This window comes from Micromys minutus (genome assembly GCF_963924665.1).
Source record: "Micromys minutus genome assembly, chromosome: 4".
In the NCBI taxonomy this organism is placed as follows: Eukaryota; Metazoa; Chordata; class Mammalia; order Rodentia; family Muridae; genus Micromys; species Micromys minutus.
In genome coordinates, this window is record NC_137973.1 from 5,219,046 (window position 1) to 5,244,912 (window position 25,867).

General features: G+C 36.6%; 1 protein-coding gene across 6 annotated transcripts in view; it reads left to right on the plus strand.

Moving 5' to 3' along the window:
- The window catches only part of RSRC1 (arginine and serine rich coiled-coil 1), a 326,235-nt gene that overhangs the window by 159,313 nt on the left and 141,055 nt on the right, over nucleotides 1-25,867 (plus strand). For all 6 annotated transcript variants that reach the window (XM_080916538.1, XM_080916542.1, XM_080916541.1 and 3 more), the window contains exon 5: nucleotides 18,398-18,434. In XM_080916538.1, coding sequence (XP_080772664.1) covers nucleotides 18,398-18,434 — 37 coding nt within the window. The remainder of the gene's footprint in view (nucleotides 1-18,397; nucleotides 18,435-25,867) is intronic.

Sequence of the window (25,867 nt, forward strand, 5' to 3'; positions counted from 1 at the left end):
GAATGTTTTTGTCCCAGGGTAGTACAGATCAGGATAAAACATAGCATGAGAAAAATGAACCTAGTGAAGCTCTGATTCTCAGCAGTTGCACAGAGGATTGCAGCATCAACCTACAGTGAACACTGAACACATTTGTTTGTGTGCTTAATTTTAGAAAGTGTAGAAAAAACAAATGATGTAATCTCAAAGAAGATAAGAAGAGGCTTTGAGAGGGGGAGCATGGGATAGCACAGTGATAACGTTTACAGGTACAGAGACTGATGGAAGAGTAAGTTTAAATTTGGTTATCCAGAGATACCAGTGCTCATCTGTCTAAGAATAACTTCTGGATGTTATGAAAGACATAAATGCAAAGTTAGGATATACATTTATTTTTCTTTGCCCAATAAATAGCTTGACTTAGAAAATAAAAATTAGTAGAATGGTACACAAGGAATCTGGGTCCAGGCCAAAATTCTGTGATCATTCAAACCCAAATATAGGCTGTGAAAAGCAGTATCATCTTAACAGTGGTTTAATTTATAATTCATTTTTAAACTTTTTATTAACTTATTTCTTTTATAAAATATTATAACTCACAAAATTTGTTACATAATAATATATGATGAATACGCAACTTTTTTTCTTTTTTCTTTTTTTTCTAAGAAAGACTGAGGCTTCCACATTTTGGCCTTCCTTCTTTTGGAGCTTCATAATGTGTGTAACTTCTTTCTTGGGTGTTCAGAGCTTTCTTGGGCTAGTATCCAATTATCAGTGACTGCATATTATGTCTGTTCTTTTGTGACTGGGTTACCTCACTCAGGATGATAGCTTCAAGTTCCATCCATTTGCCTATGAATTTCATGAACTCATTGTTTTTAATAGCTGAGTAGTACTCCATTGTGTATATGTACCACAATTTTTGTATCCATTCCTCTGTTGAAGAACATCAGGGTTCTTTCCGGCTTCTGGCTATTATAAATAAGGCTGCTATAAACATGGTGGAGCATGTGTCCTTGTTATATGTTGGAGCATCTTTGGGGTATATGCCCAGGAGTAGAATAACTAGGTCTTCAGGTAGAACTATGTCCAATTTTCTGAGGAACCGCTAGACTGATTTTTCAGAGTGGTTGTACCAACTTACAACCCCACCAACAGTGGAGGAGTGTTCCTCTTCCTCCACATCCTCACCAGCATCTGCTGTCATCTGAGTTTTTGATCTTAGCCATTCTGACTGGTGTGAGGTAGAATCTCAGAGTTGATTTGATTTGCATTTCCCTGATGACTAGGGATGTTGAGCATTTCTTTAGGTCCTTCTCAGCTATTTGATATTCCTCATTTGGGAATTCTTAGTTTAGCTCTGTACCCCATTTTTTAATAGGATTGTTTGATTCTCTGGAGTCTTAACTTCTTGAGTTCTTTGTATATATTGCATATTAGACCTCTATCAGATGTGCGATTGGTAAAGATCCTTTCCCAGTATGTTGGCTTCCATTTTGTTTTCTTGACAGTGTCTTTCCTTAGCCTTACAGAAACTTTGCAATCTTATGAGGTTCCATTAATTGATTCCTGATCATAGAACACAGGTCATTGGTGTTCTGTTCAGGAAATTTTCCCCTGTACCTATGTGTTCTAAGCTTTTCTCCACTTTCTCTTCTAATAGTTTCAGTGTGCCTGCTTTAATGTGGAGATCTTTGATCCACTTGCACTTGAGCTTTCTACAATGAGATAAGAAAGGGTCTATTTTCATTTTTCTGCATGCTGAGTGCCAGTTGAACCAACACCATTTGCTAAAGAGACTGTCCTTTTTCCATTGAATGTTTTTGATCCTTTGTCAAAGATCACCATCTGTGTGAGGGTTCATTTCCAGGTCTTCAATTCTGTTCCATTGATCTACCTGCCCATCTCTGTACCAATACCATATAGTTTTTTCAATTGCTTTGTAATATAACTTGAGGTCAAGGATGGTGATTTCTGCAGATATTTTCTTGTTGTTGAGGATGGATTTCAATATTCTAGGTTTTTTTGTTATTCCTGATGAAATTGTTTTTTCCAACTCTGAAGAATTGAGTTGGAATTTTGATGGGGAATGCATTGAATCTGTAGATTGCTTTTGATAAGATGGTCATTTTTACAATGTTGATCCTTGCAATCCATGAGCATGGGCGATCTTTCCATCTTCTGAGATCTTTAATTTCCTTCGTCAGATATTTGAAGTTCTTGTTATACAGATCTTTCACTTGCTTAGTTAGAGTCACACCAAGGTATTTCATATTGTTTGTGACTATTGTGAAGGGTATTTTTTTCCCTAATTTTGTTTTCAGCATGTTTATCCAGTGAGTATAGGAAGGCTTCTGATTTGTTTGAGTTTATTTTTATCCAGCAAAGTTGCTGAAGTTGTTTATCAGCTGTAAAAGTTCACTGGTAGAATTTTGGGTCACTGTCATGCCATCGGCAAATATTGATCTTTTGACTTCTTTTTTTCTGATTTCTATGTCTTTGACTTTTTTTTGTTGTCTAGTTCCTCTGAACAGGTTTTCCAGTACTATATTGAATATGTAGGAGGGGAGTGGGCAGCCTTGTCTAGTCCCTGATTTTTGTGAAATTGCTTCAAGTTTCTCACTGTTTAGTTTGATATTGGCTACTGTTTTGCTCCATATTGCTTTTACTACGTTTAGGTATGGGCCTTGGATTCCTGCTCTTTCCAAGACTTTTAACATGAAGGGGTGTTGAATTTTCTCAAATGCTTTCTCAGCATCTAGTGAGGTGATTATGTGTTTTTTTTTTTTTTTTTTTTCCTTTGAGTTTGTTTATATGGGGGATTACGTTGATGGATTCTTGTATATTGTACCATCCCTGGATCCCTGGGATGAAGCCTACTTGATCATGGTGAATGATCATTTTGATGTTTTCTTGGATTTGGCTTGCAAGAATTTTATTAGTATTTTTGCCTCAATTTTCATAAGGGAAATTAATCTGAAGTTCTCTTTCTTTGTAGGGTCTTTGTATGATTTAGATATGAGCGCAAGTGATGCTTTGAAGAATGAATTGGCTGGTACTTGTGTCTCTTGTGGGTCTGAAGGCCTGTGGGCTCAAGTGGGAGATTGCCCCTGAGTGTTCCGGTCTTTTGGGCAGGCAGTGAGTTCTGAGGGCAGTGACTCAGTTCTGTCTCGTGTGCTGAGGTGTGAGAGCTCTTGCGAGGCTGTATTGGGAGCTCAACCCTCTGCTCACAGGTCCTGAGTCCTAATGATGGAGACCCGGCTCTTTTCTAAGCTAAAAATGACCCCTATTCAGAGAGCACTATACTCCTTGTGCTTGGAGAACTCCAGGTGTGACCTACCTGGGCCTGTGCCTCAGGCTCCCTCTTGCTCCAGGTGGAAAAGTGCCTGTGCAAGCTGGTCTTCGAGCTTAGCCTTCCTTGGGCAGATCCCGAGTCCCCATGTCAGAGACTCAGCTATAATTCATTTTTAAGTTTATTTATTTATTAATTTATTTACTTTTTATTTTGTGTGAAAGGGCAATACACACTCAATAGAAACAATATTTTTATTTATGTTTTTTCCTGTGCTAGTAATAAGTTATACTACACCATGTTGTGATGCCAGTCAGTGGCAGAATGCCCAGGTAGCCATAGCAACACCAGTGTAAGAAACCTATACAGAACAGCAGACTGTGTTGCTAAGCTAGAATGTTTTACTGGTGAGGCATGTTAAATACTCTTCCCATTCAAGGTATGACATTTTTAGTTTTTGGTAGGTTTACTGAAAAGTAGCTGTGGTGGCTGGTTTTGTGTTATCACAGAAAAAGGAGCCTCAGTTGAGGAAATGCCTCCATGAGATCCAGCTGTAAGGCATTTTCCCAACTAGTGATCAAGGGGGGAGGGCCCAGCCCATTGTAGGTGGTGCCATCCCTGGGCTGGTAGACCTGGGTTCTATAAGAAAGCAGACTGAGCAAGCCAGGGGAAGCAAGCCAGTAAGTAACATCCCTCCATGGCCTCTGTATCAGCTCCTGCTTCCTGAGCTGCTTGAGTTCTTTGGTGATGAACAGCGATATGGAAGTATAAGCTGAATAAACACTTTCCTCCCCACTTTCTTCTTGGTCATGATGTTTGTGCAGGAATAAAACCCTGACTAAGACAGTAAAGCTCTAGAAGTTACAGACAATGTATGTATGTGCTCATCTCTAATTCTGCCATTTCTTTAAAATTTCACTGATCTTTTTAGAAAATGTTATTTGATATAGAGTTTAAAATTATCTATTTGAGTATATCCTGTGTGTATATAAAATTCACATGCCAATCAACTTACATATTTTAAGAACGCATGAATGTTAAAGAAAAATTATTTTTCTCTACAGTGTTAAGCATTTTAATACTCTTAGAATTCTTGAACAATGAATACAGTTGTGTCTAAGTCATGCTTGAAGACCATGTCAGGTCTTTGTTTTAACATTCTACAAATAGCTAATAACATTTTAGTAAATGGTTTTATAAGAAAAATTCACTAAATTTTGGTTCCAGAGGCAAAGTAATAGAACTCACTAATCAAGTTGTCATTTTGGGCTTGACTCAGAGTATTTGCCAATGATCTGCAATTCTGATTCAGTGAATGGTCGATAGTAATATTAGTTAGACATAGTATAATCAATTTAGTTAACCTTTCCATCTCAAATTCTAAGAAATTTTATCTTTAATGTAGAGATGGAGAATGTTATAATTTGGTTAACATTGCCGATACAAGGATCTGTACGGGTCTAGTGATTAATGTAGATGAGAGCATGATGTAAAGTGAATGTATGGAAACATCCCAGTAAATGCCATCAATCTGTAAAATTAATGATGTATCACTAGTTAAAATAACAAAGATTCTTATGGTACTAAAACAGATAGCTTACCTACACAAAAGCTTGAGGAAAACACACATAGAGGCCACTTAATATTGGAACCTTCACGGTTGGACTATGGAGAGTTTTCTATAACAATTGAGCTGAACTAGAGAAACAGACTTGATATCATTTCAAAACAGTCCGTTGGAGTCTTTTAGTATCAAGAGTGTCAGTTTCACAGTTTCAACTCATGTTCTGTGAGAATTATGAGTCATGCGCTTTGCTGGTTAGCGCATCCAACTGCCTCTTAGGATTCCATCTCAAAGCATTGGATGTTCCCCTTTCTGTGGTACCTTATAAAGAGGCTGCACTGTGATGATATATAACCATTAAATGTCAAAAGGGGAATGCAAGTTTAGAGATGTAAAAAACCACCATTCAGGTAGCTAAAGTAGGAATTTATTTGGTTTATAGACCATAAATATGATAATGATGTAGAGAGGAAGACTATTTTGGGGTAGCAATGTTCATATTACTGGGAGGAAAATGAACTGTTTTTTTTTTTTTTTTTAAAGAGATTCATTGTGTACAATAGTAGAAAATTATTAGCTGAATATAGAAGGTTACAGAGAAGGTCGCGATAAGATCTTCAAGTGTGATGACATTGGTTAAATGCCAGTGTTGGAAGAATTTTAGTGTGAGTGTGGTATCCAAATCTGATACAAATGACACAGGGAGGGAAGCTACGTAAGCCTTCCCAGACAGATCAGTAGAGTTCACCAGTTCTGCCCATCTCATGCGTCCCGGCCGTGTCTCCAATATCTCCACTTCATCTCTCCCTTCTTCAGCTGAACAGAATCATCTGCGTCTATGTAATCATGGTGTGAAAGGAAGATGGTTAGGTTTGTACTGGGCAATGCAACTGCTGTAAAATTGGACAGAAATGTGGCTCTGATCTTTAAATACTGAAAGTAATAGGCACGCACATAAATAATTTATGAGAAAGTTTAGCAGTGATGTGAAGTACAGGAAAATGTGGGTTCAGTATAAACTGAGCCTCATTTTATTTACTACACCATACTATACTTCTTTTATAAATGGAATTCTAACTTTGGATCCAGATGGAGCAATTTCTGCTATTTTATAAATCTACTCTCTTACTCTAAGCTTCAAATTTGTTACTCATGTAATAAAGATAGTGTATTATACCAAAAAGTTGCTGTGTGGATTTTGTAAGATATTTTAAATTTGGATCAACAGATATAATAGGTACTTAAGTAGTGTTTGTACTTTAGTTTATATCTTTTTAGATAATACTGATGAATTCTACTCTACAAAAGAATGCATACATTTTTTACAAATGTAGCTATTCTGTTATTTTGAAATATGTTTTAATAATTAATATGCCACAAGACCGGTTTTGTGAAAATACTCAATTACATCATCATTTTAATGGTTGCTTAAGTCTCTGTAATATTGATATTAATATTTTACTTCCCCAGCACTAGGCATTTGGTTTGTTTTCATTTTGGAAAATTAACTATGACAAATTCATTAATAGATGATTGGATGATTTAACTAAGTTTAGACAAGTAGAACTTTGCTAAATCAAAGGTTTTATGTGTATTGCTAAGAATTTTTAAAAATAAAAAATAGTAGAATGTTTCAGGGTCTATATAAAAATAATAGAAATAAAATAAAATAATTGACATGTATTCTCAGTTACTTTCCAGGAAGTGTTATATTTGCTCAAGCAGCAGTGTGTCTGTCAGGAGCCTTTGCACATAGCAGAGCCACCGTTTCTCAGATCTTTCCTGGTTATGTGTCAAATTGCATTTATTTTGATTTTTGCAGACATTTTCCATGCACTGTACTATTTCTTTACATATGTTAGTAAGTCTCTTGTGATTTTTCTTTTTTGTGGATAGTGGTAAAAATATTGTTAATTTCTTAATGGTCACACTCAGCACCTGTGACACGCAAAACTATTCATAAGGTTTATTGTTCTTTTTGACTTAAATCCCTATTGAAGCCTTCTACCCCACCTTAGTTCCAATTACAGAGTAGAAGTATACTGCAAAATTATTTTCTTATTGAGGTTATTGTTTTTCAAGATTGACAGTAATAAACTTTACCATCATTAAAATTCAGGTAACCTGAATTCAAATTGTTCCTTTTCTATCTGAAATGAATATTCTATGACCTATTTAATATCTCTAAGCTTCATTTATTTATGTATATATAGAATTATTAACTATATAATAGGCCATTGAAGTTTAAATTAGCTAATTAATGGAATATACTTAAGCACTTGACAAATATATTCTGTTTTCTCAGAAGCTGCATCTCTTAAAAAAAATAATCAGCTCACTTAGCAAGTAGTATGAATGCAGCCAAGTAGTATAAAGACCTAAAACAGAGCAATACAAATCAAAACCCAACAGTCAGGGCTTGGGGGGTGGCTCCACCTGTAAAGTGCTTGCTTGCTTTGCAAGCTTGAGGTCTGGAGTTTGTATCCTCACCTTTCAGGGGGTCATAACTGCCACCAGCACTCTGAAGGCGAGTTAAGTCCTCCAGGCAAACTGCTAAGACACACTAGCCGTATGAGTGGGTGACCCAATAAAGAAGACACAGCAATCAGGAAAGACACACAATGTCACTCTCAGGCCTCCACATGCGCGTGCATACACACACATGACCACACACACATACAAGCATATACTCACACTGTACATACAGATGCAAGTAAAAATAAGGAAGAGAAATGATAGTTTGACTTGAGTGAGACTGGTGAATACCAAGCTGAAGAGTTCATGCTGAGTTTATGTTCTCTGCTGAGATTGGCCAGTTCACTTAAAAGCAGAAGAAAACAGTATCAAAAGACTTCAATAATTGAAGAATTGACTGATCACCCTTGAATTCCTGAGGTTTTTGAAATATACAAGTATTACATTTTCTTGTAGTTCTTGGAGCTGATGACAACTGTTTACAAAACCATTTGGAGATTGTTGACCCAGGTCGTACATTTTGACACATAGTGCTTTTGTGAAAGTAGAAATTGGATCTAAATGACAGTTATAAATATAACCAGTGAATATAAATTGTTTATGATTAAGTACTATGATACTGATTTTTAAATTACTTATACCTGGTCCTAAGGTAAAATTATTTAAAATTAACAAATTGTTAATATTATGATGAATTATTTTTATAAATCAATTTTATTTTAAAACCTGAATCACCTCAAACATCCAACAAGAATAAGCTAGCATAGTGTTTATGTGTGAAAAGAATAGAATAGAATTGTTATATGTAGATATATTTTGATACTTAAATCTGTTTATGTAATTGAGTATGATGATCTCATTTGTTTAAGGAAAACAATTGTATTTATGTGTTGTATAACAATGTCTTGAAAAGCTGTAACCTACTGAAGCTATTATCACTGGCTGGTAGTATTCAGGTACCTCCTATTTTATTCTTAGAACAAGATGTCATTTTGATTTTCTCTACAGTGAGCACTTACTCTTTGCAGGGTCCCTTCCATTCCACATGGCTCCTTAGTGCATTTTAGGACAGTCTTGGTTTTCAGTTCCCTGAGCTACATTGATTTCATAAGAAAAGTCGCTTTGAATTTCTACATGTTTTCCAGGCTTTTTAATTTCTTTTTGTAATGGGTAATACATAAAGCCATACATCATGGTCTTGGAAACTTAGATAATAAACGTACTTTGGACTAAAGATTTGACCATTTTTTTCTGGGCAGATGACTCTCCTCTTTTCCTATGTTTCCTATGCAAACCCTTGAGCTCATGGCTGTCAGTCCTTCAGGCTCCCACCAGTGTGCTCTTTTCTCCAGAACCTTCCCAGACACTCTCATGCATACAGCGTGATAGCTGCTGTTCTCTGAACCTTCCTTACGTAGGTCAAGGACATAGATTGAGAGTGGAAATATGATAATGAGTGGGCTGCCATCTTGACTACTAAATCCAGATGTCTAGCCATGACTCCTTTGAACAAAATGTTGAGAAAGAATTTGAACTGTATATAGCATCTGGGTAAAGAGGGTCACTTTGTCTTGTATGCAGAAAACAGAAGATCAGGTAGCTTATGTATAATATATGTTCTACCTCCATTGAATATGAAGGGTTTACATGTTACCTTTGGTTTGGCAGTGCAGTTTTAAGTATCTAATAGACAGAAACCATGTCTTAATAGTTCTAATTTTTTGTTTTGTTGTTTATTTTTTTTACTATTTAATTGTATATTCTCTGTATTTACATTTCAAATGTTATCCCCTTCCTCCCCACCCCACTCCATCCCCCTCCCCCTCCACTTGCTTCCATAAAGGTGCTCCCTCTCCCAATCACCATCTCCACCTTAGTGCCTTGGCATTCCCTTACACTGGGAAAACATACCTTCACTGGTCTCTTCTCCCATTGTTTCCAGACACTACTATCTTCAGCTATACATGCAACTGGAGCCCTGGGTCTCTCCAAGTGTGCTCATTGGTTGGTGTTTTAATCCCTGGGAGTTCTGGAGGGTTTGGTTAGTTGATAATGCTGTTGTTCCCATGAGGTTGCAACCCCTTCTGCTCCTTCAGTCCTTTCTCTAGCTCCTTCATTGGGCTAGAGTTCAGTTCATTGTTATGATTATTGTAACTCTTTAGGGAATGAGTGCTTAATAAGAACCCTTCTGTGCTGCTTCTCCCCAACCCCAGCATTCCAGGGTGCACTCTGTTCCAACTCTAGTTCGAAGAGCTTTTAGAGTTGTCCTTTTAGAACAACTCTGCTAAAGACAAATTCCCTTAGTTCTCCATTGAGAATGTAGTTTAGAATGTGCTTTAAAAAATACTGTGGTCTCTTTTCTTTTCCCATAGATGTTTGTGAACTGCAGAACCTGTTTACCTGGCTCACTGGATAACTTCATTATCCATGCCAGCTTAAATGCTTAGTTTCCAATTGGAGTAAGTTCATTTTGTATTATTACAACATGGGTGCTTAGTGTTAATTTCATTTTGTCTTGACACTGAATATTCACTAATGCTTGTCTTTAAAACTTTAAGATATTAGGATTAAAATAACATTTAAAATTCAACAACCATGCATATTTATCTGTGCAAATAACATATGCATTTTTGAGTATAACTTAATGCCAAGTGGTAATTGATTAGACAAAAACTACATGTACAAATATTTGAAAATAACCATTTTAAATTGTAATATGAATATACATGTAAAGCTACTACCTTTCTAGACCTCATATGAAGAGAAAATGCTAAGAATGCTGAGTCGAGGAAACTGACTTATTAAGAGGAAACTGAAGATTTTGAAATAATAATTTGGATCTCAATGCTGATGCTTGGTATTTTTTATTGAATTAAAATGAAAACCAAACAACTACTATGAGCTCTTGATTATTTTTTAGGGTCCACACGGCTTTCTTACCAGATTTCAGCCATGGCATCAAAGTTCTGTTTAGTTCCTGTTCAAACTAAGAATGCCTTTCATTTATTGACATTAATCAAAGATACATTTCAAGATGGTTAGAAAAGCTAAAACTTATATAAAGATAATTCTCATTCGGAAGGGGTACACCAATGGTTAGTTGATCACTGGTATTTTGTCAGTGACTTATACATTATTATATGCATGTTATATTTTCAGTCTCCTTTGAGTTTAAGGCTTGAAAATGAATAGAGAAAGAAAATACATTTCTTAAGTTACAAAGCTGAAATTTTAACTCAGGTTTTCCATAGGGGTTTTTTTTTTTTTTTTTTTTTTTTTTGTAACTTTGCATTAATAAGATTAGGCACATAATAGGCACATAATCTGATCTCTGTCTGTCTCTCTCTCACTTTCTGTTTCCCTCTGTCTGTCTGTTTGTCTCTCCGTGTATCAATTATTGTTTCAAATAAGAAATATAGATTTTTATTGGCTTTTTTATGTGCTTTTGTAAATGTTGAGTACTATCATGTATAAGGAAATACAACAAACCCCCAACTCATGTATCTTTCATGTCTTATGAAACAGATAACACAACATCGACTCTGATCCTTGTTTTCCTGTATATAGAGAAGTCTGCCTTGACCCTTTAAAACTGAGTAGTGTAATTAGTTCTTAACAAAAGCGTAATGTAATTTTTTCATTAAGTTTTTATTTATTTTATTGCGAAATGAATATACATCTTGTGTGAAATATGTTACTGATAAATATATTTAAGTTTGTTTATTGAGAACTTGTCAGTGAAATGATACATTAATGTTGCTATCATATGTACTGTTTTTTATTAGTATTTTATAATGAAAAACTTATTTTAGCTTGTTCTTTGAGAAGGTTCTACTTATACTTAAAACTTTCAGTTTTCACGTATCAAAGCTTATTTTTTAAGGCCTTTCAATTAAATTTCTTTTTAAGATGTGACTTTCATAGTATATAAGTAACAAATTTTGGATTGAATAATAGGGCATAATTAGAAAATATTTACATCAGAAGCAATTAATTGTTTTTTCCTAAGCTAATAAATAATTTGATGAGGACAAAACCTTGAGACTCAAAGAGACTGTCATCAAAAGGAAATGAACTTCACACTAAAACCATTGTTGTATTTCAGTCTCATTTCTGTCGTGGTTACTCGCTGATTGTTATTTCACTCTATTGAGTGTGTGTGTGTGTGTGTGTGTGTGTGTGTGTGTGTGTGTGTGTGTGTGTGTGTGAAGGGGGGAGGGAGAGAGAGAGAATGTTGATCCTTTTTAAGACTAGATGTTAAAACAACAGCAGAAATCATCAGGTATTTTTTAGGTATTTCAGAGGAAACAGGCTTTTCTAGATAAAACAGACCAACATATTTCTATTAGCAAAATTATGAGGTTTCTTTACAACAAAAGTAAAAGAACAGTGCACCTTTATTACACCTTCCTTGTCTGTCATGCCTGTTTCTCTGATAAAGACAGTGGGTGTGCATGGTTTACAGGACCCCGTCAGCTTCTCCAGCTTACGTTCATCATGTTTACCACAGAATGTCAGCTCCTGCATTTCCTGCTTTAGAGCCCTGTGCTCCCAACATTACTATCTGTGCTGCCTCAACTACAAATTGGATGAACAACTCATGACACTTTTTCAATATTATTACATTAAACCAAGTGGATTTTGATTGATAACCTAATATTCAACTAATGCAGAACATCAATCATGGCAAGTATATTAATTATTTAATATTGCAGTCTAATTCAGAAATCGATGTGCTGCATGAGAGGAAGGGAAACTCATGGTTCCCAGAAGATTTAAGACAGGGAATGATTAAAAAAAAAAAAAAAAAAAAAAGACCTGCTGTACTCCTGTGTGTTAGTTCGATACAAATCTTTATTCATTTGCCAATAATCTCTTCCCATTTTCCACTTCAGGACCATTTTATCAGTTTTGAGACCTATAATTGAATTAAGTCTGCTTTCAGCACAGGGCAAAAGGAGTTGCACAAATATTGATGAAGTCATGACAGGGACAACCCAAGAGACAGAGCACTAAGAGGACAGGTTTTATACTGGTGGTGGCAGGACCCTTTATCAGTGTTTGGGAGTTTCTATCTTTATTTATCTATTTTTAATCATTAAGACTTTTGTAATGACTTTTAAGGGTTTTTTTTTTCTAAATGTCTTTTGCCACAAAATATTTCTATAGCACCTTATAGTTTAGAAAGGACTTCCGTAAACATTATATTGCATAGTCTTTAGAAACAACTGATGTATCTTAATTGTTTTGTTGTGAATCTTGCTTGATCACACTGTGTAGCTTCAGCAGAGGAGCATAAAGTCAGTAAACTTGTGTGAATACATACATACATACATACACAAACACACACACACACACACATATATATACACACAAGCACATGGATGGATGGATAGATAGATAGATAGATAGATAGATAGATAGATAGATAGATATCATCAAATTCAAATTTAGGTATTCTGTTTTTATAACCAAGATAATATATTTATATACGCTTACATTTCATTATCTGTGTTTTTGATGGGATAAGTTTTATGTATAAAATTTGGAGGAGACTGGGAATGTAAGTATATTTAGTCATTAAAGTTTTCATTACTGATTTGTATTGTTTTTAATACTTTTTTGAAAATTTTCTGAATCATTTTGTGTTTTTGACTCATGTTAATAGCATATTTCAGAAAGTTTTTTCCTTAATGTTTTTGGAGAATTCTCATCTTTCCTGGTAGATTAGTCCAGGAGAATTCAAAGGGGAGTGGTAAGACTTCACTGTTCTAGTCCACCTTCACACACTGTTCTAGTCCACCTTCACACTGTTCTAGTCCACCTTCACACACTGTTCTAGTCCACCTTCACACTGTTCTAGTCCACCTTCACACTGTTCTAGTCCACCTTCACACTGTTCTAGTCCACCTTCACACTGTTCTAGGTCACCTTCACACTGTTCTAGTCCACCTTCACATACTGTTCTAGTCCACCTTCACACTGTTCTAGGTCACCTTCACACTGTTCTAGTCCACCTTCACACACTGTTCTAGTCCACCTTCACACACTGTTCTAGTCCACCTTCACACTGTTCTAGTCCACCTTTACACTGTTCTAGGTCACCTTCACACTGTTCTAGTCCACCTTCACACTGTTCTAGGTCACCTTCACACTGTTCTAGGTCATCTTCACACTGTTCTAGTCCACCTTCACACACTGTTCTAGTCCACCTTCACACTGTTCTGGGTCACCTTCACACACTGTTCTAGTCCACCTTCACACTGTTCTAGGTCACCTTCACACTGTTCTAGGTCACCTTCACACTGTTCTAGTCCACCTTCACACTGTTCTAGTCTACCTTCACACACTGTTCTAGTCCACCTTCACACACTGTTCTAGTCCACCTTCACACTGTTCTAGTCCACCTTCACACACTGTTCTAGTCCACCTTCACACTGTTCTAGGTCACCTTCACACACTGTTCTAGTCCACCTTCACACTGTTCTAGTCCACCTTCACACTGTTCTAGTCCACCTTCACACTGTTCTAGTCCACCTTCACACTGTTCTAGTCCACCTTCACACACTTTTCTACTCCAACTTCACATACTGTTCTAGTCCACCTTCACACTGTTCTAGTCCACCTTCACACACTGTTCTAGTCCACCCTCGCACACTCCCATTTTTAAAAATATTAGCAAAAAAGAAAACAATAGAACAACAATTTACTCCATATGCACTCAGACCTTTTCCCAACCCCCATTTTTTTCAAATTGCTTTCTATCCCAGATAATGCTCTCAGGTGGCAGCCCTGTACCCTTTGTGTGGCTTGGTGATAGGACGTGTGTTGTTGTTTTTATATCAACTTGACATAAGCTGGAATCATTTAAGAAGAGGAAGCCCTAAATAAACTGCCCCAACAGGCTTGACTTGAGACAGTCCTGTGCTGTATTTTCCTAATTAGTGATTGATGTGGGAGGGCCACGTCCATTGTGGGTGGTGCCAGCTCTGTGTTGGTGGTTCTTGGCTGTGTAAGGAAGCAGGTCTAGACAACTTGAGGAATAAGCCAGTACGCAGCAGCTTTCCATGGCCTCTGCTTTAGTTCTTGGGCTGAAGGTTTTTGCCTCCAGCTCCTGCCCGACTTCGTTAGATGATGGACTGTAAGCTGTAAGAAGAAATAAGCCCTTCCCTCCAAGTTGCTTCTGATCAAGGTGTGATTGCAGTAGAAAAGTCAGCTAAGATTGAGTGGAACTGGGAAAGGCTGGTGAGAGACCTAACCAGAGACTGTCAGGTTTCGATGCTTGTAACTGGTCATGTGCTGCTTCCTATGTTGTGAAGTAGGTGCTGGGATATAAATTACTATTTATTTATTTATTTTGTCAAAGAATTTTCTTTATGGTGCTTTAGTTGGGAAACTTAAATGAAGTTTGTTATTTGTAATAAATTCTGTCATGAAACATGTGCAGGATGTTACAGAAACATTTTGGAAGAACTCTTTATATTGTGGGTAAGTGAGAAGTTTTCTTCCATTGAAACTTGGTTTATGAGTCCCAAAAGTTTGATTTTTATTTGTTAGTAAAGTAAGAATTGTGGGAGACTAAGAGAAAGGAGGATTTGGGGTGTATAAGTGGAATCTAGTAGCTTAATGTGAGTGAAAACTAGATTAATAGCCTGTCCATTTTGTCTATTACTGTTAGTTTCCATGTGATATAGCTTTGACAAGATTCATGTGTTTAGAAAACACATGTTAGAAAGATTTCACTTTGTTATAGAAGCTACATTGACACTAAGTCAGGAGCCATTGAGATCTACTTAGAAGCTGATACAGTGACTTCTGAGAGAAAAAGGATGGTTTTACACAAGGCCATTACACCTGTGAAATGGACAAAACAAGGTGCTCAGATGATGGTCACTAAGGACAGGATAGCCCAGACTCTGGTAGATTGTATTTTCTTGCAGTTGGTAGTTAATGAACGGATGCCCCAATAATAATAACTACATTACTGTCTGATGTGCCATCTAAAATGCATACTTAAAAAAACCATTGTAGCCAGGTGCATTAATACCTGCCTTTAATTCTAACAATAAGGTGACAGTTGCATGTGGATCTCTGAGTTTGACATCAAACGGGGCGACATAGTAAGTTACAGAAAAAGTTCCTCTCTCTGTTTTGCTATACTGTATTTCTAAATCCTCCTAACTTTTAATCCCTTAGGCCGTGCTGCTTACAAAGTAACTTAAAGTTTCTAACTCAGCTTTTTATGCCCAATCCAGTTATTTGTGTCACTCAGAATTCAAACTGCCTGTGGCTCCAGTTCTAGGGGAACAAGGCCCTGTTCTGCACTATTGAGGCACCTGCACTCACTTGTGTGCACATGCATGCACACGCACCATTCACTTTTAATTATGAGCATATATGTGAGGCATATTCAGGTCCTCATGGAGGCCAGAAAGGACATTATATCACCTGAGGTTGGAGTTACAGGTAGTTGAGAGCTAGTTGGTATGGTGTCGGAAACCAAACTCAGATCCTTTGCAAGTTAAGCATATATCCTTAACTTTTTGAGCCATGTATCCAACCTAAAATTAATCTCTAAAAAAATTAGTAAGACTTATAATCATCCTGATGTTAAAATAGTTTGGTCAGAGAAGGAAAATCAAAGTCCACTTGACACTAATACACTGATAGATTGCAATCTTCCAAAAGGTACATCTGGGGACAGGAAAGCTGCCTCAGCAGGTAAGAGCACTTACTAGGGATTGTAGAGGAGCCAAATGACTTATAAATGCCTTTATATTTTCCAAGGATTCTGACAGCCTCTGTTGGTCTCCATGGGGGCTGCATGTATGTGGGGTGCATATGGGTCATGTGGTCACACTGGCATATATACAACATATTAAAGATACAGTCCCCTCTCATATATTTAAGACACAGGGCCAGAGGTCCTTAATTTGGAACTGAACTGAATGCCCTATGCTCTCACTTTCATGGTACCGGAAGTTACCAAGCATGCTTCTGAAGGAGTGAGACAACCAGCAGCACGGAGAGTGTCAAGAGTTTGCTGTGGAACTTTGGTTTGTAGTGATGTCAGAAGCTATCCCAGAGAGCTTCATGGCAAGACTGCCTGAATGTCAGCTGCACAGAGACAGCCAAAGTCATGCCAACGTGGATGGAAGAAGACCATGAGCCTTCAACCGTACGCAACTACGGCTCAAGAGCACACCAATTGGTTACCTAATAGCAAATGGTCACCTCTAAAGTGATCAGACAGACAGACATAGACAGAACAGGTTATATTTTGAAATATAAATGAGTTCACATCCAAATATAAGAATGTGTAAACTAATTAATGAGCAAAGTGCTCATGAATTTGAAAATGAGGAGGGAGGTTGTTTGGGAGGAAGGAGGAAATGGTATAATTATTAAAATTGTGTGCACCCACTAATAAGTGGATATTAGCCAGAAAGAAGCTCGGAATACCCACAGTCCAACTCAGACTATATGAAACTCAAGAAGAAAGAAGATCACACCAAAAATGTGGATACTATATAGTATTACTCAGTAGGGAGAAGAGAATAAGGGGAGAAGTACAGAGGACCAGGAGGTTAAAAGTGGGTTGTAGCATTGGGGAAGGGGGGAATGGAAGTAGCCACTAGAAAGTCCCAGATACCAGGGACCCAAGAGGTTCCCAGGACCCAAGAGGGAGGACATTAGCCAAAATACCCAACAAAGGCGAGATAGAACCTGTAAAGACCATATCCAGTTGAGCGATGGAACCACCCACCCACCTCAAAAATATTAATCCTGATATCCTCCTGTCAAAAGAAAATGCAGGGACAAAGAGTGGAGCAGAAACTGAAGAAAAGATCATCCAGAGACTGCCTAATCTAGGGATCCACCCCATATGCAGACACCATACCCAGACACTATTGCTGATGCCAAGAAGTGCTTACTACAGGATCTGGGTATAGCTGTCTCCTGAGAGGCTCTGCTAGAGCTGACCAATACAGATGGGAATGTACACAGACAAACATTGGACTGAGTGCTGGGACCTCAGTGGAGAAGTTAGGGAAAAGACTGTAGGAGCTAAAGGGGTTTGCAACCTCATAGGAAGAACAACAATATTGGCCAACCAGAACCCCCAGAGGTCCCAGGGCCTAAACCACCAACCAAAAAGTACATGAGGGTGGTGCCCGTGGCTCCAGCTGGATATGTGGCAGAGGATGGCCTTGTCTGGCATCACTGGAAGGGGAGGCCTTTGGTGTTTTGGAGTCTTGATTACCCAGGATAGGGGAATGCTAGTCCCCTCAGGCAGGAGTTGGGGAGCAGGTGGGGGAGCACCCTCATAGAGGCAGTGAGGAGGGAGGAGGGCATAGTGGGTTTGTGGAGGGGAAACTGGGAAGGGAGATAATATGTGAAATGTAAATAATTAAAATAATCAATAAAAAGGAAAAAAAGAAAAATATATTTTTTAAAATCCACATATTTTCATCAAATGTCTTAATTGTCTTTACAACTTGTATATATTTTTTATATTACAGCAGTTTCTTCCATAGTCAAAAGCAAGATATTAATACCTTATATTTGATTTGTATTAATATTTCTCTCAATATAGTAATTACAGATCTTGGTTTATAGTAAAACTAAATAGTAAATATTATTTAATAAATAAAACTAAATATTAAAAATATTTTGTCAATGTTTTATTATTTACCTACGTACTCAGAAGTATAAGCTTTTAGAGTGTAGGTGGTAGATGTGTGGTTAAGCATTTTTATCCTTTTAAGGTGGCAATGTAAGTAAACACATTGTGTGGATACTAACTTAAGAACAGACTCGACACTTTTGTTGTTGCTCGCCAATGAAAGAAAATATGAAACTTTTTTTTGTTAGTTGAATAAAAGTTTTAAAGGTAATACTTTGTTCAAAGAAGATGTTCTCTGTTGGTGGAATTTTTTTCCTTAAAAACAGGAATTAGGAATGTTAATAAATGAAAAATTGTAAGGATTTATAAGGCATTTTCAGGTAAAGATAAGTCAGAGCAGACAAGGGTTTAGCAGCCATTTAGACCTTTTATTCTTCTCTCTCTCTCTCTCTTTTTTTAGGGATTCTGGAAACATCAAAGCTGGATTAGAACATCTGGTAAGCTCTAAGTTTCTCTTGAACATTTGCATCATCTTTGATATCTGCATCCTAAATGAACACTTTTGGATGAGTTTTGAATACCTTGCAATGAAACCGTCAGCCATTTCCCAGAGGCTCGGCCTCCTGTTATTATGTGAGGCACTTACCTTTTCATTTATCATACGATTTCACGGGAATTACATTTTTTTAAATTACCTTTTTTGATGTAAAGATGAAATAAAATGAATGACAATCCTTGGATTGATGATTGCTTTAATTAGAAGCAAAATTTGGTGTAGAAATTTTGGCATATCTTGATCTGACAAAAACAAGCACACGTTTTAAGGAAACTCCATCAAATATTGCATGTATAAAGTGGTATGTGTCAGCCATTTAACAGCTTTGAAAGAAGTGCACAGCTTTGTTTTTCCTAATGTCTTTCTTTATGAATAATGCATTGGTTTAACCTATATTCAGTTTTAGTATATAAAATAATTGAGATGCACAATTTTGTGTTGAGCAAGCATTTTAAAAGAACAAATAAAACTTAAACTGATTTAACATTAAAATCTGTCCATAAATTTAAAAACTTGGAAAAATCCTCTTTACAACAATTCACTGGATAGAGTGTTCGCTATAGCATTAAGTAGTTCATTTAAACAGAGCCTTATAAACTCGTGCTCTGGTTTCTGGTCAAATCCAAATGTTGAATAATTAATGGTAGTGATCTTTTGTAAATACAGTCTAAGTACTTTAAACTTGAGAAGCTTCATTCATATATCAGACTCCAGCTTTGTTAACTGTTGATGTACTTTTTTCATCTGCCTCCGCAAAAGGAGAGCAGTGGCAAGAGGCAGCTCATGGCTTCAAATTAATTTTGCTCTTTGACAGTTGTGTGTGTGTGTGTGTGTGTGTGTGTGTGTGTGTGTGTGTGTTGTGCATTATGGTTACTCCCTCCTTACCTGTCAGCTTAATTTTCACTAACAAATTTCAGTGTTAGAAAGGTTTATTCTTAACAACCGAAGGAACACAAGAAACCCTAGATCTTTCAAAATATTCCTAAAAAAGGAGATTAAGTTTTTTAAATCTCTGTAACTTAATTAGAAAAGTTTAGTAGTGTCAGAAATAAATAGAAAACATTATGATTCTCATCAATGAAAAATATTTCCAAATTTCTGTTTATCACTTAATAATGATGTAAGTAATTTAAGGCATTAAAAAATCTAAATAAAATGTTTATTGAAACATCATGTTCCTGTATCAGTTGGTAGTTGATATAAAATGGATATATAATACTATCATGTCAATGTCAATATAAACTTTTATAATCCCTCTTAATTTAATATCTAATTTAAAATTTAGGCCTTTGGATGGCTCAGTAGGCAAATACATTACCGCAAGTCTTATGACCCATGCTACCCCAGGAACCTATTTTATGGAAAGAGGTATCAGACTTCCAATTCTCTTTTTTTTCTTTTTTTGGTTAATACTAAATCTTCCCCCTCTCTTTATCTCTCAAAACAATTAAAAAAGATAGTAAATAGCAAAAAAAAAAAAAAAAAAAAAAAAAAAAAGAAATAGAAATACAAAATGAAAAACACACAAACATGGAGTTTTGTATTGGTCAGCTATTTGTGAGCATGGAGCCTACCCTAGAGTGTCATTCAGTGGAGAAAGCTGGTTTCCCTCCCCAGCAGGTATCAATGTCAAATAGCTCTTGGTTACCGATAGATCCCTCAAGACGCTTAAAACAACCTGTAATAATCTCAGTTAGAGAAACAATACCTTACAATACTCTTTAGCTGGGAAACAAGAGAATGTTGGTACATTGCCGGAAACTTATATAAAAGATTGAAAAGACGCCCTTCTTCATCTGAGTAATACCACACCCATTTCATTTAAGATTGGAAATGCAGGTGTAAGACACTTGGAATACTCTGGAATGTAGCACTTTCCATGAGCAAACATCTGAGTTCAGCTTCTTGCTAGATGTCTCCATGTTATTTAAGGCAGATGCAGAGATTCCTCTCACCCTTTGGAGGTCCTTGCCTTGTTCAAACCTGATGACCTGAGCTAAATTCCAGGAGAGATCCAGTTCTACAGAGACCTCCACATGTGTGGTGACACATTAGTGTGTATACTAAAGAATAAGAAATAAAAAAATTTTAAATAAGATTGAATCCATTTATAATTTAACTCACTTTATAAGAATACCCAGAGCTGCCAATAAAGCACCAAGAAAAAGAAATTTAAAAGAGAGAACTCAGGACTTTCTTACAAAGTCTTACTTAGGTTTTTACTCCTATGACCTCCAAAATGATAGTAATAAGTCTGACATGTGAGTCAAAACTAGCATTTGTTCATTTAAAGAGAACATGGCACAGAGTATTACAAAAAGCTGGTCTCTGGGTTTATACTGTGAAGGGAAGACTATAGAAGACGAAAGCGTTTGGAAGCAAAGTGTCAGTGGTGAGTCAGAGCGTTGGGTGTTTTAATCTTCATCTCTGCCACGCTCTAGAGTGTGAAGCCCGTAGCCAGAAGTCAGAGGCCTGGGTTGCATCACTATTTCCACCAAAACCAGAGACCAAACACCTTTATCACTTGGCATACCTAGTCCTTCTAGAGAAGTAAGAGAATTATTTCATGACCTTATGCCATCAGTTATGATAGCTGCTTGATATAAAAATTAGTTTGTTTCAAAATTTTATAAAACTAATGTGGTATGTAATAAATGAAAAATGTTAAAATAATTACTATTCACATTTAAATCTACATTCACTTAGGTACTGATGTAATTCCTGGATCTGAATCATATTTTCAGAATATCTAAAATATGGACAAAATGGACACAGGAATACAGTGTGCGTGTTAACAAGAACTGTGTTGGTTTAATGAGTCAATAGTAAAGTATTAAAATGTTACTATAGGACACTGGTCAGGTTTTCAAATACCCACAAATAGGAATTATAAGAACCATAAAAGTCTAATTAGACTCTTTCCTCATGAAAAGCAACATACCTTCCCTCTCTCCTTTTCTATTTGTTCTGGCAATTTCCCCATAATTAGAGTATCTGTCCTCTCTGCCTCCCCTCCTTTGACTGAACATACCTTGTTTATCCTGCAGGCTTGAGTCAGGGAAAATGCCTTACTACTAACAGCACACAGATAGTCTGTGCATAAGGGGTTCCTTGGAACCTCTAGTTTCATGGCAAGATGCCCTGTCCTTTCTAAATTGTGTGACAGCTCAGGAACTCAAGTGTAGGGTCTAAGCAGACTTGACCTTACATAACAAAAGATACGCTACACCAGGCATTCCTCTATCAGCATCTGCCAAGACTACTAAAGAGTATTTGTAGAGATAATTCGGAGTAAGCTGCTATAAGATACATGGAAGCAGAGAACTGTCTGTCCCTTGAGAATTGAAGTTTGGGACACTGTGTTTTGGGGTACTGGTGCCTTCTCTCTCTTCCTTTGGTTCACCTCCTCAGCATGCTGAGGTCACTCTTGCCTTTCTGCCTTTGCTAGACTATGTTATATGCACTACTGTCTGTGCTCTCTACAGTTTTCACATAGGCTGTAAAGCTAAGTATATTATCTAAGTTCAGTTTGCTGCTAGCCCATGTTCTCCTCTTGTTTTAAAGAAACCCATATTCTGGCCCAGTTGTCATGGAGACTCCATCATCTTTTTTATTCCAAGTTATTTTCTAGAGTCTTGGCATTTGGGTGATAATTAACTTTTTTTTAAATCCTGACTTGCATTCTATTACTTTGACTTTTAACATGATTCCATTAATACCTTGGTTTTGATTTGGTTTGGTTTGTTTTTAATTGTTTTATTGGATGTTCTCTGTATTTACATTTTAAATATCCCCCCTCCTACTCCCTCCCCTTCTACTTGTTTCCATGAAGGTGCTCCCTCTCCCAGTCTCCCTCTCCACCTTGTTTTATACTGTTCTCTAGAAGTCTCACCTTCCACCCTTATTTACCTTTATTTCATGATTTTATTTATTTATTTTTGCCTTAAGATATTGTCACTTTTCTTTCAGTTTTCTTTGTCCTTTAAAGTCCTTTCTTTTGCTAAGATCAACCTAAAAGTTGTTTCTTTGTAAGTACAAACTGAATTTGTATCTATATAGATTTAAGTTTTATTATTTCATGAAATTAATGTTTTGGATTATACTATTAAATATTATCTCTGTTTCATTGTTTTATTGTCTCCATGTACTGTATGTGTCTGTCTATATGTCCATGTGTCTGTTCTGTCATGTGTATTGTAACCTTTTACTTGTCTTTGCCTTTAGTCATGGTCATCGCTCATTTTACTCAATCTTTCATTAAGTTTTTGTTGAAACATATTATACATCATATATTTATGTATTATACATACTATAATCTGTTCTTCATATCTGAATCGCCTTCTATTTTTATTTTTACATTTTAAATTTTCATATATATGAAAATTTCTTTCATTTGTCAAGGTTTTATGCTTTGAGATTATTTTTTGTTACAGAAATTTTACACTATAAAAATGTCTTGATTTATATTTTCTGTTTACTTCTTCTACAAGTCTCTATGGGGAAATGATTTTATGTATTCATTTTTAATCCTACACATTTTGTAGACATATTTTCTAGATCAAGGATGACCTCTTCTGCAGTACAGTGATGTGTAGGTTTTTCGTAGGTCAGGTGAGAGAGAAAGTAGGTGGTTAGGTGTTGATTGAAGCATTCTGCTTCTCTGCTCTTTCTGTCAGAGGCCACACCCCCTCTGCCACTGCTTCTGGTTCTACTCACTCTAAGCCTCATTTTTCTAGGAAACATGTTTTCAGTATTTTGACCCCCGCCCCTATCCCGCTCCACAGCCCCAGGGGTTAATTTTAATTGTGATTTGGGTTACACTTTACACTTAATGCTATTTATCAGTGAAAAGTGGCATGTGGATATTTTTACCTCAGAAAAAGAAGTTACTAATTAATAACAGAAACTGTTACAAACCACTTTTTGGAAACTGTGATGCTGAGTCAAAGCCTCATACATACCAAGCTCATGCCAACGTGTGTTCTATCATTAAGTGGCAAGCACAACCTTTGAATAACCCTTGAATCCTAAAAGATTATCTTGCATGTATCGTGTAGAATTCTCAGCAGAGCTCATCGTAGACTATCTTAAAGAACCCAGTGCTCATACTATAACATAGAAAAAAATGAGTGAACAGTCTATTTTTAATGTTTAGTTAGATCTTTTAATGACACTAAAGTATGCTTTGACTTGACGAAACCTAACATACAGATAAAAGTCCTCAGACACCGACTCCAGAGTCCTGTCTGTTTCTCTCTGCAGGCCTAGCACAGGAGCTGATTGATTAGTGATGCAGTTGTTTCTGAATTAATGATCTTTTCATGTTGTAGAGAATTGACTCTCGGTTCTTCTCACATCAAGGTTTTTTTTTTTCTCCTAGTTTATATTTTACAATTTTGTAGCATATATTAAATAATGCTCTGATTTGAAATCCTGGTTTTAAGTGTTTACTTTCACAGAAATCTTTAATGTAGTCCAGCAATTATTAATGATATGAACATGCATTCTTATTATTTCTTTTATGAAAAGGCACACGTGATAAAGTCTGGCATTTGATTACAATAAAGTCATTACTGTTAGCTAGGGAAACTATATGGAATGTTACCCACTCCTCTTAGTAGTGGGGATAGAGTAAGGAGATATTTATTAGTAAGTAGATGGAATGTGTGGAAAACTGTCTCTGTTTAAAAGGAAGATTAGTATTTTTGTTGGGTTTTGCTGGGAAGAAGTCCTGATGTTCTGGTTCCCTGGGGTGGGATGTGAAGTTGCTCACCGTCCTAGGTATGCTGTTTCTAAAGCACCTCTTCCTCTCTCTCCTGAGAAGTCACAGACATAAACAGTGCTGGATCATATGTAAGTGCAGATTCTAAGTTTGAGGGTCTAGTTAGGGACATGATATGCATCCCAGGAAGTTTGAAGTGAAGCCAGTGCTCTGAGAACCAATAGGAAGAAAAATATATTCAAAAGTTTTGTCTTGAAATGCAAGTGAAGTTTTCTGGATCAGGTAGAATCTAGACTCAGAGCCTGCAACTTACAAACACATTGTAAGCTGATTCATAAATCTGGAGACAGGTATTCTACCGATTATAGAGGAGCAAGAAAACTCCATCTTACTCTGCAAGAGTAATACAGGCAGTAATTTTCCTTTGTTGTTTTCTCCTTTACTGTGTATCAAGTGATATGTTTCACAGGACTGTGGCTGCATTATCATCACAGTAATAATAATACCGTGTTCAACATAGGTGGATAATTGCAATAAGTGATACGAAGTCTTTCGATAATGGAGTTTTAAGGGTTTACAGTTTTAAGTGAGATTTACTATTTGTTAATAGCTAGCAAAAGAACTCTGGAGCCATACCCGTGGGTCTCATTTCCTCACAGAGGTCTCATTTGTATTTCTAACATTGTATAACATTTGAAAGTGATGACCTACTTGTCTTTGTGGTCAAACAGCGCAGTCTGCCCATTCTGAGTGTTGAAAAGCAGCTGTCATTGACAGCTTGCTCAGTGGTTTGTAAGGCTTCGTTGCTGCCTGCGGGCCGTGGCTCAGTCCGTTGCTGTCATACACTCATCAGTAATGCTACTTGGTCCTGATAAAAGCCTCTCCCTCTGTTTTAGGCTATTTTACATAAAACTTATAGATCAAACTGCCATATTTTTAGTTCTTAGAAGGACAGTTGCATTTAACATAAACATAATCATAGTGTATTCATGCATTGGATACAATTGGCATTAAGTTAACCTATAAAATAAGAGAATGAGAGGGACTGATTTCTCTCTCACTGTGTTCTAAAAAGTATTTTTATAATTGAGCAAATGAGTTAGAGAATATAGTTACTTTAAATGTTCCAGTGCTGTGCCTACACTATGTGATATTGTGACGCCAGTTCAAAGTGTTTATTGTCTCTTCTCTCAGTTTAAGGCACTGGTTCTCAAACTATAGGGCACAACCCCTTTGGGGGTTGAATGACTCTTTCACAGGGGTTGCCTAAGCCCACACAGATATTTACATTATGATTCCTAACCATAACAAAATTACAGCTATGAAGTACCAATAAAAATGACCGTGGTTGGTGGTCACCACAACGCAAGGAACTGCACCAAAGGGTTCCAGAATCAGGAAGGTTGAGAACCACGGATCTACCAGAGATTTACATTGTTTACATAACCAAATGTTTCCTGGATTCTCATGGTAAAAATGCATGTAGAATAGACACTTTGCTCAAACTGTCATTATAAAATGCAACTACATGATGTTTTCTTCTTCACAGAGGGCCTTTTTCAACTGAAAAGTGTATTTCAGGAATATTTACAAATTAAAGTAATTTGATGTGGATTTAGTGTCAATTTCCTATTACAGTCATGGTTTGGCAA